We start from the raw sequence: 17332 nt of genomic DNA, 5'->3' as shown, positions 1-17332 counted from the left end.
GCCATAAGCCTGACCCAGGCCTACATCCTGAGTCACATCCTACATGGCCCTGTACTTACTGCTGAGCCCAGTGATATGGCAGTCCAGGTTGGACTTTTCCATGGGGGGGGGGCAAATATGGCACAAACAGGCTGTTTGAGGGGCAACGATGGCACAGGCGGGCTGATTGGAGGGTAAAGCTGGCACAGACAATCTGGGGCACTGACAAGGTGTTTGGTGGCAAAGATGACACATGCAAGCTGGATGAATTGACAAGCTATTTTGGGGACAAACATGCCACAGACAAGCTGTTTGTGGGTACTGACAAACTGCTTGGGGGCAAAGATGCCACAGGCAGGCTGTTTACGGGTACTGACAAGCTGTTTCAGGCAAAGATGGCACAGATGTGCTGTTTGAGGGGTAAGATGACACCAATAAGTTGTTTTGGGGCAAAGGTGGCACTATGGGACAGGTTGCTTGTGAAGTTGTGGTCTCTAGTTATGCCCCTGTGTGAAATTGTATGAACTAATGAAAGTGATTGTTGAACATTGTATGGATATGAAAATGTCCTACTAAATGAAGGGTATTAAGATGACGTAGAAATAAGCTAGTCTCAGGCTCAAATAATACAAAAGTGTAAAATGAGGCCTACCAAACAGGTGTAAGCATGCTGCAAATACAGTGTCTTGGCCGTACAGTGTATACAAAAACCCAAAACTCACCCTAATAAAGTTGGCAACAAATATATATAAACATAATATAAATGAGAGGTTTTGGTAGGCCTCATTTTACACATTTGTATTATTTGAGCCTGGGACTAGCTTAGCGCACCGACATTTTTTCTTTTCCCTGTTTGCACATATTTGAGGTTGTTGGCTCCTCATCAGTCTGGTTGCAGCTTGCTGTCCAGGGGTTAATAGGGAGGAGGTTTAATTGCACCTCCCCCAACACATTAATAAGGTTTTGGTAGCCATATAAACTGCTTTGTGTGCCCACTATGTAGGAGGTGAGAGTAAGTTCTCGCCCTATTGAGAGTGTGCCTTGACGTGGCGGGTGAGCTTAATTATGCTTTGGCCAATTCATATCACCAAAACCTCTCATAAACATACAATGACCTATAAATACACACACATCTGCTCTAGCACCATACAGTTACAATAATGCTTCTTTTTTAAGGGATCACTGACTTGATCTACTGTCTTCTTTTGTAGCAAACCGCACACTGAAAGGAAACACATCCATAAAACCTGATATAGACCGGAACGGTGGGAACCCTGGATCATCCCGGGATCAAACATGCAATATAAGATTCATGGAAAGTACCTGTCTCCCTCCTGCTGATACCAGAATCTTGGCAGTAGATATAACTGTCTCCTCAAAATGATCCATAACCGCAATCAAACATCAGTGAAAATGAATAAACCAGTACGAGATATTCAGATACTTTTCACAAGGACCTAATACCGTCTGTGTCCGAATGGAAAGCCCCAACTTATGACCTTTCATTTAACCATTTTGCGGGTAATTTTAAGCATAACGAAGGCTGCACATAACGTATAGTTATCTAAAAACATACACAAGGACACAATGAATCATAGAAGCACTGGAGCCTGTCCATAAGGGGAACGAAACGCTATATATGCAGTAAGCGAATAGGGTGCAGGTGGATCCTACAAGAGTGTTTGTGGAAGCTGCTTTTAGTGTGGGGAAGTATATATTGTTATTTATTGTAAATTTGGTTGTTTTGCACGTGGAACATTGGTCCCTCTTTTGTTGCTAGTATCCTACAATAGGTTATGATCCCGAAACATAGATTGCACGCTTGTTCTTCTTCATAGTGACTCCATCTAACCAATATAGATCATTCTAAGTATTAAAACACATATACCTACACACACACACATATATATATATATATATATATATATGTTTTAGAATAATTTATTGTTGTATAGGTAATATAAGCATTTTTTAATTGTGAACAATAATTAGACTGTGCCTTTTTTTTTTATCCCAAGGTGAGCAAAGGCTGATCAAAGGCTGGGCTTGTAATAAACGAAGGTGTATAAACCGCACGCTTTTAGTTGCCTCTCGCTGTCTATATATAGGTTGCCGCTTCTTGGTTTTCTAGAACGTTGCCAGCTGCTTGGCAATCAATCCATCTCAAGATACAAAAATACTGTTTGACTGAAATGCCTCGACGGATTAGCTCGTCAGCTGATGAGGTCATTGCTCGGAATGTATGTTAAAGGTAAAATATGCATGTATTTCCACACCGTTCCATTACATTACATTTATAGAGCACCAGCAGATTCCGTAGTGATATCACAATAATGATATAATAATAATAATACTAACAATATACTACATAGACGACAACATCAACACACTAGTGTTCAACCGCTGATATACCAGCGAGAAAAGCTCCTAGAGGTTGCCCCCCTAAATCACATTTACTCTTCACAGGGCAGACCCCATGCGTTTCACAATACAGGTTTTTATTTAACACAAGGGAAATAGTTTCACTTTCGGTTGGCAGATCCCAAACGACGTCAGAGGCAGAAGTGAAACCTGTTTATTTTTATTTTTTCTCTCTCTTTCTCTCCAGAAGATGTCACTAACGAGCGCGGGGCGAAATACAAAGTAACACGTCTAAGCAGGAAGAAATGAGAAGGAAATGTTTTGCCAGAATGTGTGCAGAGATGTCGGACTCGCAACTGTTTCCCTCACTTAACATAAACTTATTACAAGAACCGATTCTTCAAAAAGTGAGCGGAATCCTTGACCAGACGAGTGACAGAGGTTGGAAGAAGCTTGCTTCGGTGATCGCGAGCGACAGAAGGTTTAAACTAAGGTAACCCACGTAAAAGACGTCGTATTTAGACGACAACTCACGAGACATCACACTCCGAGGACCTCCTACGCTTCTCGCTCTTGTTTGGACACTTCAGGTAGCGCGGCCGGCCAGGTGTAGGCAGCTTAGAATTTCAATTATGTGGCTACCATCCATCAAAGATATCCAAGGATACTTGGTGTTCAAACGTATTATTTTCTTCTTCTGACGCACTTTCTTTTGCTATTTCTTTATATTTTTAGTAGAATGTGTGTAAGTGTGATAGGCAGGTCTATGAAATGAAAGATTTGCACAGCGCTGTGGAATATGTTGGAATCATTCCCGATATAATAAACTTAACCGTGGTCTCTTTGGGGAGGGTTAAAATAAAGCATTACTTACTGTATAGGGTATTTCTTAACCCGTTGTGTGCCAGTCTATAATAGGCTATGCGGTATAAAGGCTTACTTTTTGGGGTGGTTTAACACCATTTGGTGCCCCATGTTAGCGTCTTTCTAGTGCGGTATTTTTGGATATTTGAGTAGCTGAATACCCTATTGATTTCCGACTTGATTATTAAATATATTTGATGGAACTGCAACATTGCCGAAATCCTCTTAATGGAAGGAATACATACGTATTTGCTTTGTTTACTTGATGCAGCTAAGCACAATTTGTCATAATTTAATAAATTGTGAATTTACAGAAAAGTTTTAAAATCCCATGGCTTCATTATTTTAAATTTGAATTTAAAACAAAAATTATAATTTAATTACTGATAAAATATATATATATATATATCAGAATAATCGTTAGTCTGTATTCTACCGCATATATCATAAGCTCTTTGTTTCATACAAAATCCTTATTGTTTTCAAAATACTATGAAAACAACAAAAAATTTAATTTTTACTCTTATTACATATATTGCAGTATCAGAAAAGCTGTTTTTTTAATGGGTTTTTTTAGGGGTTTTTTTTCTATTTGGATTTGCTGACTTGTGCTTAGAGTCACCTTCATCATCCACAAATGTTTGTGTATGGATCCCTGGCAACTATAAGAAACATATTAGTTACTGTTTATTTTAGATGAGGTAATAACGATAAGACGCTGTTGTTAGGCTTCTATATACATTGAGATGTTTCTGAAATTGGTATGTACAAATATAATGGGAACATTGCAAATTATGGTGTAATGAGAGCTAGGGAGTTGGGGAAACGTTCCACTCATAGTTTACTATTTTTGCTATACTTTTGCTGCCTACAAATATTATGTATATAAAATAATTTTGGAGTGTCTCCTGGGTTATAAACAGCAGAAGTAGCTGGTAGAGATGGTACGCTCAGGGTCGCCTGCTAATAAATATACATAATTGGTAAAGCCCGCAATGCCATGTGCTTAGAGTTTCCTTCTTTAATTAGGTTTGTCTTCTTCATGCACCACTTTATGAAATTCACAAAACACGTTGCCTTGTTTACAAGCAGGTTTACAAACATTCACGCCCTATAGGAGCCTTTCCAAGGCATCCATGCCAGAGGTGGCCAAAACGGTGGCCAATAAATCACCTTTTGTCCTCAGGACTCCAGAAGGTGGTCTTCAGGATGATAAAAAAAACTGTGTAAAAGAGAGAGCTTTTAACTTATCTGTACATCCATGAAATGGCAAGTGGGAACAAGCAGGAACTGCTTCCAAATGTGATTTCTTCCTATTTGTTTTAATTTAATCTATTTTTTATCTATTTTTATTAGATTGCCCATGACATGGCCTATGCCGGTGAACCTTTTGCCCAGCATTTTCTAAGTGTGGTCCCCAAAACACAGAGCCAACAAATTATACCATTTTATTAAGACGCAATGGGATAATATCCAAAATTAAACAATAATTAACATTAAATCTCTGCTGTTGAGGTCTTGGTTAGTGAATATACAAGGTTTACTATACATCTTTTAAAGCGTACAGCCAAATATAAACATCTCCTTTTGCTATATGGTGAATGACACAATCTGTACCTTGTACTTTGTATTTGGAATGGCCATGAAAAAATATTCTTACTATATTTAACGTCAATTAGTCATAGCGCACGCCGTAGACATTAATTATCTATATAGTCCTTTGAGTCACGTTTATCTTCTACGCGCTCGTTATACTATACTTTACCTTGACCTATCTGGATGAAATGAGCAGAACTAAACTTCTAATGATGGAACATGGAATAAACAACTTTAATGATGGTGTTAATTATGTAAATTGTTAAATGATATGTAAACTGGGTCATTTGCCTCCACCAGTCACCTCCCGTCTCGATCAGATCCCTTTCGTCTCACGCTTGGGCTTTTAAATGGAAGCCTGTGGACCAGAAGACTTATATCTGACTCTTCATCCGGTCCACAACTCCATACGCTTTATTTAACTTTATAGGAACATGAGAACATATAGCGTATGGCTGTATCCTACCCGCCCTAGGAAAACTGGGGCACTATTGCTCCATGACCTAATTGCTTCTGCATCTTAATACTATGATGTAGATGGACCTTTAGTGCTATAGAAGCTATTTATATATATATATATATATATGTATTGTATAATTTTATATATATATATATATATTGTATAATTACATATTGTATAATTATATAACCAGATCAAGACTTTTTATTGCCCCCAGTGCTCTATAGGCCCCTATCAGAGGAGGGAAGAAGCCTCCTATAAAAAGCAAATTTAATACAAGATCAAATTACTCTTCATGTACTAAAAACATTCCTTTAGATGGAATAAGTAGTGTGAATTCTGCTGCCGATATCATTATAAAGTTGCGGGTTTTATGTTCAAATAAAAAATAAACAAATACAAAAATGCAGAAGCCCCCCGACTATTTTAAATACATATATTTTAAAATAGTTTCAATAATCTTTAAATGTATGATCATGGAGAATTATAGCTTTTTGCCCAATTCCATCTTTGAGATATTCATGAAATGAGTTTATCTATGCATGATGCAGGGCAAATATCCGTTCTTGCATGGGAAGCTTACTGGCGTTGGCCGTTCACCATGTATATAACAGTCAGCAAAGTAAAATAATATTATTTATATATTTTATATTGCGCCATCATGTTCCGTAGAGCTGTACAATGGGTATATTTGAAACCAGCGTTTAGTAAATAAAGCCCCAGAGGAAAAAATGTGTGCGTTTACGTTTAATATCAATTGCTCCATTTGTGTTGATATTTTTTTATGTTGATAATGTAACATGCAACATATATAGTGAAAAAAGGTTACGTTAGACATAGGTTGTTTGTGTCTATCTCAGCGGCGCGTATATAATGAGAATTAGGGTTTTCCTACTTAACGCGGTGACCACCGCTGTATTGATCAGCACATTAGTCTCTTTCATGACGTGTCTGTGAATACTCGCCGGTGATTGTTGTCAATGAAATGTTTCATCTCTGTAGCAGCGTGAGCTGTGTGCATTTGGCATTTGGCTGATTTTTGGTGTTGATGGAAATGTATCAGAGGACGTTTGTCTAGGATTGATTAGAAACACGGATTCCGATCTCATAGATCAGCCCACCTTTTATTAAAGTATTTACCAGGCACTTTAATATGTATTATTCATTGGTGGGGATGTTATGGGACACTGGAGTGGTCCTTGGTCTTATTCTACATTCAGGAGCCATGTGCCTATCTCAAGCGTGTTTAAGTATTAGCCTCTACCACTTCTGCTGGGAAGCTGTTCCACCTAACTACAACTTCCTTACACTAAATCTAAGCCCCTGACCCTCGAGTTTTATGGCTTGTCCTCACATACCTTTGAAATATACACGTCTCCTGTACCTAAGTCCTTCCGTAATTATTGGGTTTATTCGGATACAATGGATGAACGGGGAAACCATACATCAGGATACATAAAACAATGTCATAATTCATCAGAAATGCGGTGAAATCGTCAGGCGTTTGATATCTTGCTCCTTTGAATCATAGGAAGGAAATGGTAGGATTTTTCTGATGACTCTTGATTCGTAAGACTGTATTTTCTTCACTTTTTCTTCACTTTTCTGACGCATGCCTGCTGGGAAAGCCAGTGAGTCAGATAACGCCTCCAGAACCAGAACGAAATGGGTTACCTGATCCCGTTTGTAACATTAAATGCCCCGTGGTAAGGGTGACTATGTGATCTCCTATGTGATCTCCTATGCTTTTCGAAACTGTATTATTAAACTGTAAAAGAGAACTCATTATGAAAAGTGCCACAGCGCGGGCACAACCGCCAACCGGACCTGCTTTGCCTATTCAATGGCCAAATATCTCTTTCATAGAAGCTTAACTGTTTCAGTGCTGGAGCATAGTAACCTGGCAGAGTAACATTGTGAATACATAGGGAGATAATTACTACAACTGTACGCAATCTATGTTACATCACAATACAATGACCATGGCGTTGGCTGAAGTCTGTTAGAACGCAAGACAGAACGTAAATGCTACAAATAAAGATACATTTAAAAGTGTTTGTAATTATTGATGGAAATGCTAAAGAAAAAATTGCAAAAAGTTTTTTTTTTTTAAATTTAACAGAGTTTAAGTATATATTTACTAAAACACACTTTAATGGTAAAAATGAATGGCTTTTGAGTTTTTAGCGCCGGATTCTAGATTTGCATGTATTTAGGATTTTAATGACGTACTTGCTTTGAAATGGAGGAATACGTCGCTTTTCCAATAAAACAAACATTAATTAGGATTCTCGATTAATAATATTAAAGGAATGCCTGGATTCCGGCTCACAAATGGTGTAAGACCAACAAACGCACAGAGAGGACCGGCTGATCTGACCCATTCGGCCCCATCTAGTCTTCCCGTTATTCCTGCTGTAAAGACCTTAATCAGTCTTCAGGGGAGGGCTAGCATCTCCTGGCTCGGGGAGGCAGGCAAAGCCCACTGGCCCCAACGGCCCTTTGCCTCCCGCAATGGTAATTACATACACACTGGCACACGCTTACACACAATGCTGTACAATGGGACAACACAGAACTGTCCACTGATGCCGTGACCCGAAGCAGGTGTTGAACATGCGGTCCCTAATGTTATGTTTTTCGGATCTGATCCTTAAGTACCCCTCCATAGCGCAGGATCCCTGTCGTTCATTCCGCAGTGATGGCTTCTTAAAGACCTCATCACAGAAAGACAAGCACCGAGCATTAAACTAAGGAGAACCCCAAACCCCTCACTGTTGGGCGCATATGAGCAATGACGTTGAGGCCTTGTGTAGAACAGAATTGTTCCACTCATTGAGTGGCAGCATCGGGATTTACAGTTGAAGGCTGAATCCAGATGGATTTTCCTGCTCCACACAATCCTTTATACAAAGCAACATGTTTTCTTTTAATGATTCTGCTGCTTACACCTTTGCAAATCCTTTTTTTTTTATAGTTCACAGGAAATTCATCAATGTTCCTTGAAAGTGTTGGATTCAGAAGGAAGCCCCACTCGCAGTTTACTGAGATTAATGGGGGATCGTGGATGTACCACCAAGGAGCTGTCAGAGTTTTTACAAAGTATAGGCCAGTCGGAAGCTATTACCATCCTGAAACCACCAGGTGAGTTCTTATGATTATTTATCTTGGTGATACGGTCCATGCGCAAAACAGAAACATAGAATGTAACAGCAGACTCATTCGGCCCATCAGACCTTAAAAAGTGCTTGGTCTCGGCTTAGAGTAAGGTTAGCTACATGTGTATCCCATGCATGTTTAAACACCCTCACTTTAGCCTTTACCAGTTTGTAGGGGACAGCTCACGCATGGGGCGGCAATAACAGTTTCACACAGGTTTCCAACGTAAAAGCGCGTTTATTTAGATGTTGTAGTCACAGAGCACCTTGTAAACAAAACAAACTATAAGCCTGTCCGGCTCTAACTAAACAGCAGGATACCTCTCTAGCAGCCTAAGGTCTGACGCAAAGCAAAGTAACCAGTTTTGTATGGGGTAAAGCTTCATACCTGGTGAGCTGCAGCGCTGGCTGTAGCTGCTCCTTCATTCAGTTTCTCCTCTCTCTGCAAACCTAACAGCCCTCTCTTTTAAGGCTTCCTCCCCAGTAACGAGCTTAGGAAGCCTCACCTGAGAGCACCTAGGTTTGCTACCATGCCTGGCTGAGGTAACCAGGTGAGATATATATCCCATCAACCACTCTCCCATACACTTTACCACATATCCCCCCCGTCGACTCCAGACCAGAGGTCTGGACAGCGTCAGCAACCATACAGTACACCCTGGACAACGCATCCGCATTCCCATGCAACTTCCCTGGTCTATGCTCCACTGTAAATCTAAAATTTTGCAAGGAGAGAAACCATCTGGTCACTCTTGCATTTCTCTCCTTATTCTGTTTCATCCATGCCAAAGGAGCATGGTCAGTCACCAACACGAATTCCCGGCCCAGCAGGTAATATCTCAGGGACTCCAACGCCCACTTGATGGCGAGACACTCCCTTTCCACTATGGCATAATTTGCCTCTGCTGGGGTCAGTTTCCTACTCAGGTACAGCACTGGGTGTTCTTCCCCATTAACCACTTGCGACAAAACTGCTCCCAAACCTGTAGCAGACGCGTCTGTCTGAACCAGAAATGGTTTCCTAAAATCTGGGGAAACGAGCACTGGCTGGTCACATAGGGCAGACTTCAGACTCTGAAAAGCCTTCTCTGCCTCGGGGTTCCACTTTACCATCACTGACTTATCACCCTTCGTTAAGTCTGTCAATGGTGTTGCCATTGAGGCAAAGTTGGGCACGAACCGACGGTAGTACCCGGTTATGCCAAGGAAAGCCCTCACTTGTTTCTTTGTTACTGGCCTAGGCCAGTTCTGTATCGCCTCAATCTTATTGATCTGGGGTTTAACCAGCCCCCTACCAATGATATAACCCAGGTATCTTGCTTCCTCCAGACCCACTGCACATTTTTCAGGGTTTATGGTTAGGCCTGCATCACTAATGGAGTCTAACACGCCCTGTACCTTACAGAGGTGACTTTTCCAGTCAGACGAAAAAATTACCACATCGTCCAGGTAAGCAGCGGCATAATCACGATGAGGTCTCAAAATCAGATCCATCAGCCTCTGGAAGGTAGCAGGGGCCCCATGTAACCCAAATGGCATTACAACATACTGGAACAGGCCCTCTGGAGTGGAAAAGGCAGTCTTCTCTTTAGCCTCCTCAGTCAACGGTATCTGCCAATAGCCCTTTGTAAGGTCAAGTGTTGTGATGTACCTTGCCTTCCCAAGCCTCTCAACCAGTTCATCCACTCGGGGCATGGGGTACGCATCAAACTTTGAGACCTCATTTAATCTCCTGAAGTCATTACAGAACCTCCACGTCCCATTGGGCTTTGGGATTAGCACAATGGGGCTTGACCATTCACTAGTGGATTCCTCAATCACACCTAATTCAAGCATGCGCCTGACCTCAGAGGATACCGCCTCCCTACGTGCTTCTGGTATCCTGTATGGCTTCAGGTTCACTTTACTGTGAGGCTCAGTTTTAATATGGTGTTTTATGAGGTGGGTACGCCCAGGTAGGTCCGAAAACTTGCGTCTGTTTTCCTGCAGGAACTCCCTCACCTCCTGCTTCTGGGGCACTGACAGTGCCTCTCCTATTGTTACTGGGGGAACGGGTTGCCCCACTTCTTTGACCCCTGCCTGGGTTGCCCCCAAAGACTCCCGATCTTTCCACGGCTTGATCAGGTTTACGTGGTAAACCTGGAAGGGTTTTCTCCTGCCTGGTTGATGGACCTTGTAGTTCACCTCACTCATCTTCTCTACAACCTCATAGGGACCCTGCCACTTGGCTAAAAACTTACTTTCAACGGTGGGCACTAAAACCAGGACCCTGTCCCCAGGATTAAAGGCCCTCAACCTGGCAGATCTGTTATAAATTCTGCTCTGGGCCTCCTGTGCTCTTTGTAGATGCGTTTTAACTATAGGCATCACTGTCGCTATTCGGTCCTGCATCTGAGCCACATGTTCAATAACACTTTTATATGGGGTGGCCTCGGTCTCCCAAGTTTCTTTGGCAATATCTAACAAACCCCTTGGATGTCGGCCATAGACTAACTCAAAGGGGGAAAACCCTGTAGATGCTTGGGGCACCTCCCGGATAGAGAACATGAGGTAGGGTAATAGACAGTCCCAATCCCGGCCATCCCTTTCTACCACCTTTTTTAGCATATGCTTGAGGGTTTTGTTAAACCTCTCAACTAACCCGTCTGTTTGAGGGTGGTACACTGAGGTACGGAGGTGAGTGATTTTAAACAACTTACACAGGTCTTTCATGACCCGTGACATAAAGGGCGTACCCTGGTCAGTAAGAATTTCTTTAGGGATCCCCGTGCGAGAGAACATGTAAAACAACTCCCTAGCAATATTTTTGGAGGCCATGTTTCTTAAGGGTACCGCCTCTGGGTACCGGGTAGCATAATCCAATACAACCAAAATGTATTGGTGTCCCCTAGCAGATTTGACAATGGGCCCTACCAAATCCATGGCAACTCTCTCAAATGGTACTTCGATGATGGGAAGTGGCACCAAGGGGCTACGGAAGTGTGGTGTTGGGGCACTTTTCTGGCATGTGGGGCATGACTCACAATACCTTTTTACTTCTTCATACACCCCAGGCCAATAAAACCTTTGGAGGACCCTCTCTTGCGTTTTATTAGTCCCCAAGTGCCCCCCAAACACATGGTTATGAGCTATGTCCAACACCAGGTGTCGGTATGGTTTCGGCACCAGAAGCTGTTCCACAATTTCCGTGTTAACTTTGGTGACCCGGTACACTAGATCCCCATTCATGGCAAAATGTGGAAATTTCTGGTCAGCTTCGGGTTCCTGTGGTACCCCATTTACTACGGTGACATTTGCCCGTGCAGTTCCCAGAGTGGGGTCTCTCACTTGCTCGGTCCCGAAGTTACCCCGAGACATTTCTAAATCTAAGACCTGTTGGCCGGGTAGGGAAGTTTCTTCTTCTTCCTCCCCAGCTAACACCTGCAAGGGGAAAGAATCTTCACTATACATTTCAGGTGGGCCTACATCCTTTTCATCATGCCCCTTACTGGTATCATTGTTTCCAATGGCCGTCTCACATGACCCATTATTTACAGGGAAGGGTACAGACTCTGCCGGAGTTTGTTCCCCCGCTGCAGAAACGTTCCCCCTTTTCCACAACTCCCAGAACAATGGGAAATCGCGGCCTAATATAACCGGATGCATAAGTCTTTTTACAACTCCGACTTCGTAGGTCACAGTTCCAGATGGGGTCACCAACTTAATGGGGGCCACAGGGTAAGCGACAATATCCCCGTGGATGCATAGCACTCTTATGTGCTTGTTCGGCACGTAGTCCATAGCCACAAGGCCGGCCCGAACCAAAGTCACCAGGCTACCCGAGTCCAAAAGTGCCTTCACGGAGCAGTCATTTATTGTCACCATACAAAAATGTGGCTCAGTCTCTGACTCTGGAATGGCTGCACAAACAGGTTCTGCAAATAGGGACTGACGCCGACTAGCGTCACACACCATGGGCTCTGAGTTAAGAGGGCAATAGGCGGCTATGTGTCCCCACTCATGGCACCTCCAGCACTGGGGGGTCCCTGGCCTCCTTAGTAGGGAGCCCTTTCTAGGATTGTGGGGTCCCAGGGGTTCAGGATCAGTCTTTTGCCCTTGCCCAAACTCTAGAGCCCTGCTCTCTCTCACATTTTTCCATACACCTCCAGCTGGAACTCTCTTACCCAAAGATGTCGCGGGTCTGACAGTCTTGGAAGGTGTTGGTGCCGCAGGGACCTCACGGAGGAAGTCCTCGGTTGCTATGAACCTTTCCACCATGTTGACCAGCTGCTCAGCAGTTCTGGGGTCTCCATGCCCAACCCACCGTTGTAGCTCCGCCGGGAGGGCGCGGAGGTAGTGGTCCACTACCACCTTTTCCACAATCTGGGCTGGTGTAGTGGATTCTGGTTCCAGCCACTTGCGTACAAGATGAATCAGATCATACATCTGGGACCTGGCAGGCTTGTCCATGGTGTATTTCCAACAGTGGACTCTCTTGGCCCGAACAGCGGGCGTAACACCCAGGCGAGCAAGGATCTCCATTTTTAGTTTTGTAAAGTCCCGGACATCCTGCTCCCCGAGGTCATAGTAGGCCTTTTGCGGTTCACCAGTCAGGAAGGGTGCAATCACTTCTGCCCACTCTGCAACTGGCAGTCTCTCTCTCTCCGCCACTCTCTCAAACACGGTGAGGTAGGCCTCAACGTCGTCGTCAGGTGTCATCTTTTGTAAGCCCCGCTGAACGGCCCTCCTCACGTTAACAGTCTCAAGGGGGCTTGCCTCCACTTGTTGGGACTGAGCCACAACAGTCTCTCTGAGCGCAGCAATCTGCTCCATTAACAGGCGATTCGTTTCCTGTTGTTGGGCCATAGTCTGCTGTTGCGCATGTTGCTGGGCGTGAAAAGCCTCTGCATGAAACTTCCGTTGCTGTTCCAAGGCCTGCTCATGTCTCAGGTTAGCCTGTATCAGCTGCTTTATCACTTCCTCCATTGTGCCGGATGGGCCTTACAGTGCTGCAGCTTTCACTCAGGACATATGCTTCCGGCCCTTTAAATGTCCACAAAATTCAGATGCTGTGTTTTGTCCTGCCGTTGCTCCTAGCACCACTGTGCCCGCATTCTCCACCAATTGTAGGGGACAGCTCACGCATGGGGCGGCAATGACAGTTTCACACAGGTTTCCCACGTAAAAGCGCGTTTATTTAGACGTTGTAGTCACAGAGCACCTTGTAAACAAAACAAACTATAAGCCTGTCCGGCTCTAACTAAACAGCAGGATACCTCTCTAGCAGCCTAAGGTCTGACGCAAAGCAAAGTAACCAGTTTTGTATGGGGTAAAGCTTCATACCTGGTGAGCTGCAGCGCTGGCTGTAGCTGCTCCTTCATTCAGTTTCTCCTCTCTCTGCAAACCTAACAGCCCTCTCTTTTAAGGCTTCCTCCCCAGTAACGAGCTTAGGAAGCCTCACCTGAGAGCACCTAGGTTTGCTACCATGCCTGGCTGAGGTAACCAGGTGAGATATATATCCCATCAACCACTCTCCCATACACTTTACCACAAGTTCTACTGAGAGACTGTTCCACTCATCTACCACCCTAAAACAGTGTTGGCCCTTACATGGGTCTCGGTGGGTCCACGGGACCCAGGAGGCACTTTGACAGGAGCGGCAATTTGCTGCCCCAAGCCATGTTCTTTCCGGATAGATTTGTCGAGAAGGAGAAGCGTTTCTGCATTTCTCTTTCTCCCGGAATCTATCTGCATTACTCGGGACCTCTGGGTGCACGTTCACAAAAGGGCAGAGCCAAGCGGACAGCCTCTCACTTGTTCCTCCAATTGGGGGGGAGAGGGTGTGCCCAGAAGCTCCACCCTTTTGCGCACCAGGAGGCCAAGTTCACAGAGAACTGGACGAAGAAAGAAGAAGAATAAGAAGAGGCAAGAGAAGAACTGGAAAAGAAGACACGGAAGCAGTCGGCGGAGAAGGAAGAAAGACATTGAGGGAAAGCGTGAATGAGAATGTGAGTGTGAGAGAGCATGAAAGACTGAATGTATTAATCATTGAGCATAATGGATGTGGGCGTGGTTTCGGTGGGAGTGGTTTTGTTGTGTGTGGGGGGGCAGCATTTCATCCTTTGACCCAGGCAGCCCCGACTTTCAGCAAAGTAAAATTTCCATACAGTTCATTGAAGCCTCTGAGGCTCTAGTTTTAGATCGTGATCTCTTCTTCCTCTTCTTGCTCTGATTTTGCCCAGTAAAATTTGGATTAAATAACAATTATCCGAGCCTGAGGTTCAAAGTGGCCCTAATGAGACCTCCCCAAGACGAGAACCAAACAGACCTTTCACCCGTAGATGATTATCTCAGGGGTATTCTCTGGGCTCTTACTGAATGCACTCCACATAACCCCTGAAACTGAAGCATCGCAAATAAATGTAAAAAAAAAACCCCGGACTGCTTTCCCTTGGGTCTCTAAAAGAGAACTTAGAAACCCTTTGGGCGCATGTTTCCTGTGCTGACACCATCGTGGGAAAACAGGAGGTGCTGAGCGAAAGTTATCCGCAGATAACCATTCACCCCATCTAGTCTGCCCATTATTCCTACTGTAAAGACTCAAACCTTAATCAGTCCTTTACCACCTCTGCTGGAAGACTGTTCCACATATATATCACCCTCTAAGTAAAACTTCCTAACATTACATCTAAGACTTTGACCCTGTAGTTTCAGATTATGGCCTCTTATATCCTTTTTCAAACTTGTCTAATAAATCTTATCGATTAGTTATGCTGTTTTGTAAATGCCAGCCTAGGATGTAAAATTAAAGTATTTATCAAATAAAAAATAACTAATATTGATTATGGTTACTAGAGTAATATTTCAATTTGCAGTACTGTATATTCTCAGCATAAAATGCCTTATTTTCTTTGGTCCCCAAAATTATGATTGACAGTCAGTCGTTCTATTTGCCTTAAAAGTCACAGTCAAAAAAATAAAAAATTGATACAAACAGTGATTTATTGTTATTTTTGTATAGGGATGGTCCATAACTTTACTTTATGGTGTTAATGATTATTAATGATTTAGTAGTAATTTATTTTGTATTTTTTTTCCATTAGGAATAAAAGTTACTGTGCAACCGGGTTCAATGGCAGTGTTATCGGGACACATGGTGAAGCTTTGTTGCGTAGCAAGTGGTCATCCTGTTGTCAACTATCAGTGGTTCAAGATGAATAAGGAGGTAATAATAATAATTATAACAATCTATATTTAAATTAGGAGAATGAATACATAGTTGGCTCTCTTGATATAGGGTTTTTGTTTTTACCACTTTTTTTTAACAAAGAGTTATAAGGAAATGAAACATTAAGCGAGGGAAACTTCCTGGTTCATAGAGTGTTACTTTTATATATACACCGATCAGCCGTAACATTGTGACCGCTGACAGGTAAAGGGAATAACACGGATAATCTTGTTATCCTGGCTCCTGTCAGTGGGGGGGGATATATGCAGCCAGTGAACATTTCGTCCTCAAAGTTGATGTTAGAAGCAGGAAAAATGGGCAGCGTAAGGATCTGAGCGACCTTGACAAGGGCCAAATTGTGATGGCGAGACGACCGGGTCAGAGCATCTCCAAAACTGCAGCTCTTGTGGGGTTCCCGGTCTGCAGGGGTCAGTACCCCAGTATCAAAAGTGATCCAAAGAAGGAAAAGTGGTGAAACGATGACAGGGTCATGGGTGGCCAAGGCTTATTGATGCAAGTGGGGGGCCAAGGGTGGCCGTTGTGGTGAAATCCAACAGACTGTAGCAAAGCATAGAGGGAGACTCTAATAGGGATACATAACTCGTAATTCGTTGCCCGAAAACGAATGGGCCAAAAACTGAGCAAAAAATTGTCCAAATCCAAATAGTTTTTGGCCCCTTTGCACATGTTTAATAGTCCCTAAGGTGCCTGAGATTTTCTATACATTACATCTACAATAAGAACCCCAGTACGTAGGTCATATTATGGTATATTTTAGCATCTTGGGTACCGTACCCTTTCAGATCCATCCTTCACCTTTATAGAGATTAGTCTGAAGGCTGTGCAGTACATGGATGCTGCTCACTGGGCATTTTGGTGGTTCAAATACCCCTAGCTAAATATTAAAATGAATATTGATGTTTACATTTATTATGCATTCTATATACTGATATATATATTATTATTATTATATAGAATGCACTGATTCGCCAATGCAATGCACAGGGAACCGAGCATCCGATTACCTCCCTGTAACAAAAAAAACAAACAGAAAAGACTTTAATCGAATGGAATTTTTTTCTAAAGCATTAATTTAGGCTTTCAGACTCCATTACCAAAGTCAAGCTTTCTGCAAACATAAAGATATTAAAGGCATTTCTCAAGTGATGGTTGAAGGGGGGGGGGGATTTATCGATTAATAATAAGGAATGTGTAGATTTACCACAGTTTATTATCCTCTGCAGTGTCTCGATACTTTGTCATAGTCCCAAAGCCAGCTTTTCACATTAATGCTGGGTCTGCTATTAAATGCGCAAAACATTGGCTGCTGTCTGTAATATCTCAAGAGAATAACCCTTAGACGATCCCACGTTTCATCGTTTCCATTGAAAGTATAATCACAAACATTTAAAGAAGAAAAACATTAAGAAGACCTTTTTTTTCAGTTTTTATGGCAACGGCCTATCAGTGCCTGCTTTAGTGTCACATGATAAAGTATTCCCGGCAAAAAAAAAATATAGGAACCATTCAGACCATCTAGTCCGCCAAATTCCCTGCTGTAAAGATTTATTTAGTATCTGGTACTGTCTGAGATTCAGGAGCCATACGCCTATCCCATGCATGTTTACGTTCCTTCGCCATATTAGCCTCTACCACCTCTGCTGGGAGGCTGCTACATTTATCTACCACCCTCTATGAATAATTTGA

At 42.9% G+C, this 17332-nt stretch overlaps 1 protein-coding gene across 2 annotated transcripts in view; it reads left to right on the top strand.

The window, feature by feature from the left end:
- The first annotated feature begins 2664 nt into the window (after window positions 1-2664).
- Window positions 2665-17332, top strand: part of MALT1 (MALT1 paracaspase) — a 35160-nt gene continuing 20492 nt past the window's right edge. For both annotated transcript variants that reach the window (XM_053448173.1, XM_053448172.1), the window contains exons 1-3: window positions 2665-2833; window positions 8238-8404; window positions 15501-15622. In XM_053448173.1, coding sequence (XP_053304148.1) covers window positions 2670-2833; window positions 8238-8404; window positions 15501-15622 — 453 coding nt within the window. In that variant the 5' untranslated portion in view covers window positions 2665-2669. The remainder of the gene's footprint in view (window positions 2834-8237; window positions 8405-15500; window positions 15623-17332) is intronic.

The sequence above is a fragment of the Spea bombifrons genome, chromosome 1 (assembly GCF_027358695.1).
Source record: "Spea bombifrons isolate aSpeBom1 chromosome 1, aSpeBom1.2.pri, whole genome shotgun sequence".
Taxonomy (NCBI): domain Eukaryota; kingdom Metazoa; phylum Chordata; class Amphibia; order Anura; family Pelobatidae; genus Spea; species Spea bombifrons.
The sequence above is the reverse complement of the archived record's forward strand: the minus strand, read 5'-3'. Positions and strand labels throughout refer to the sequence as shown.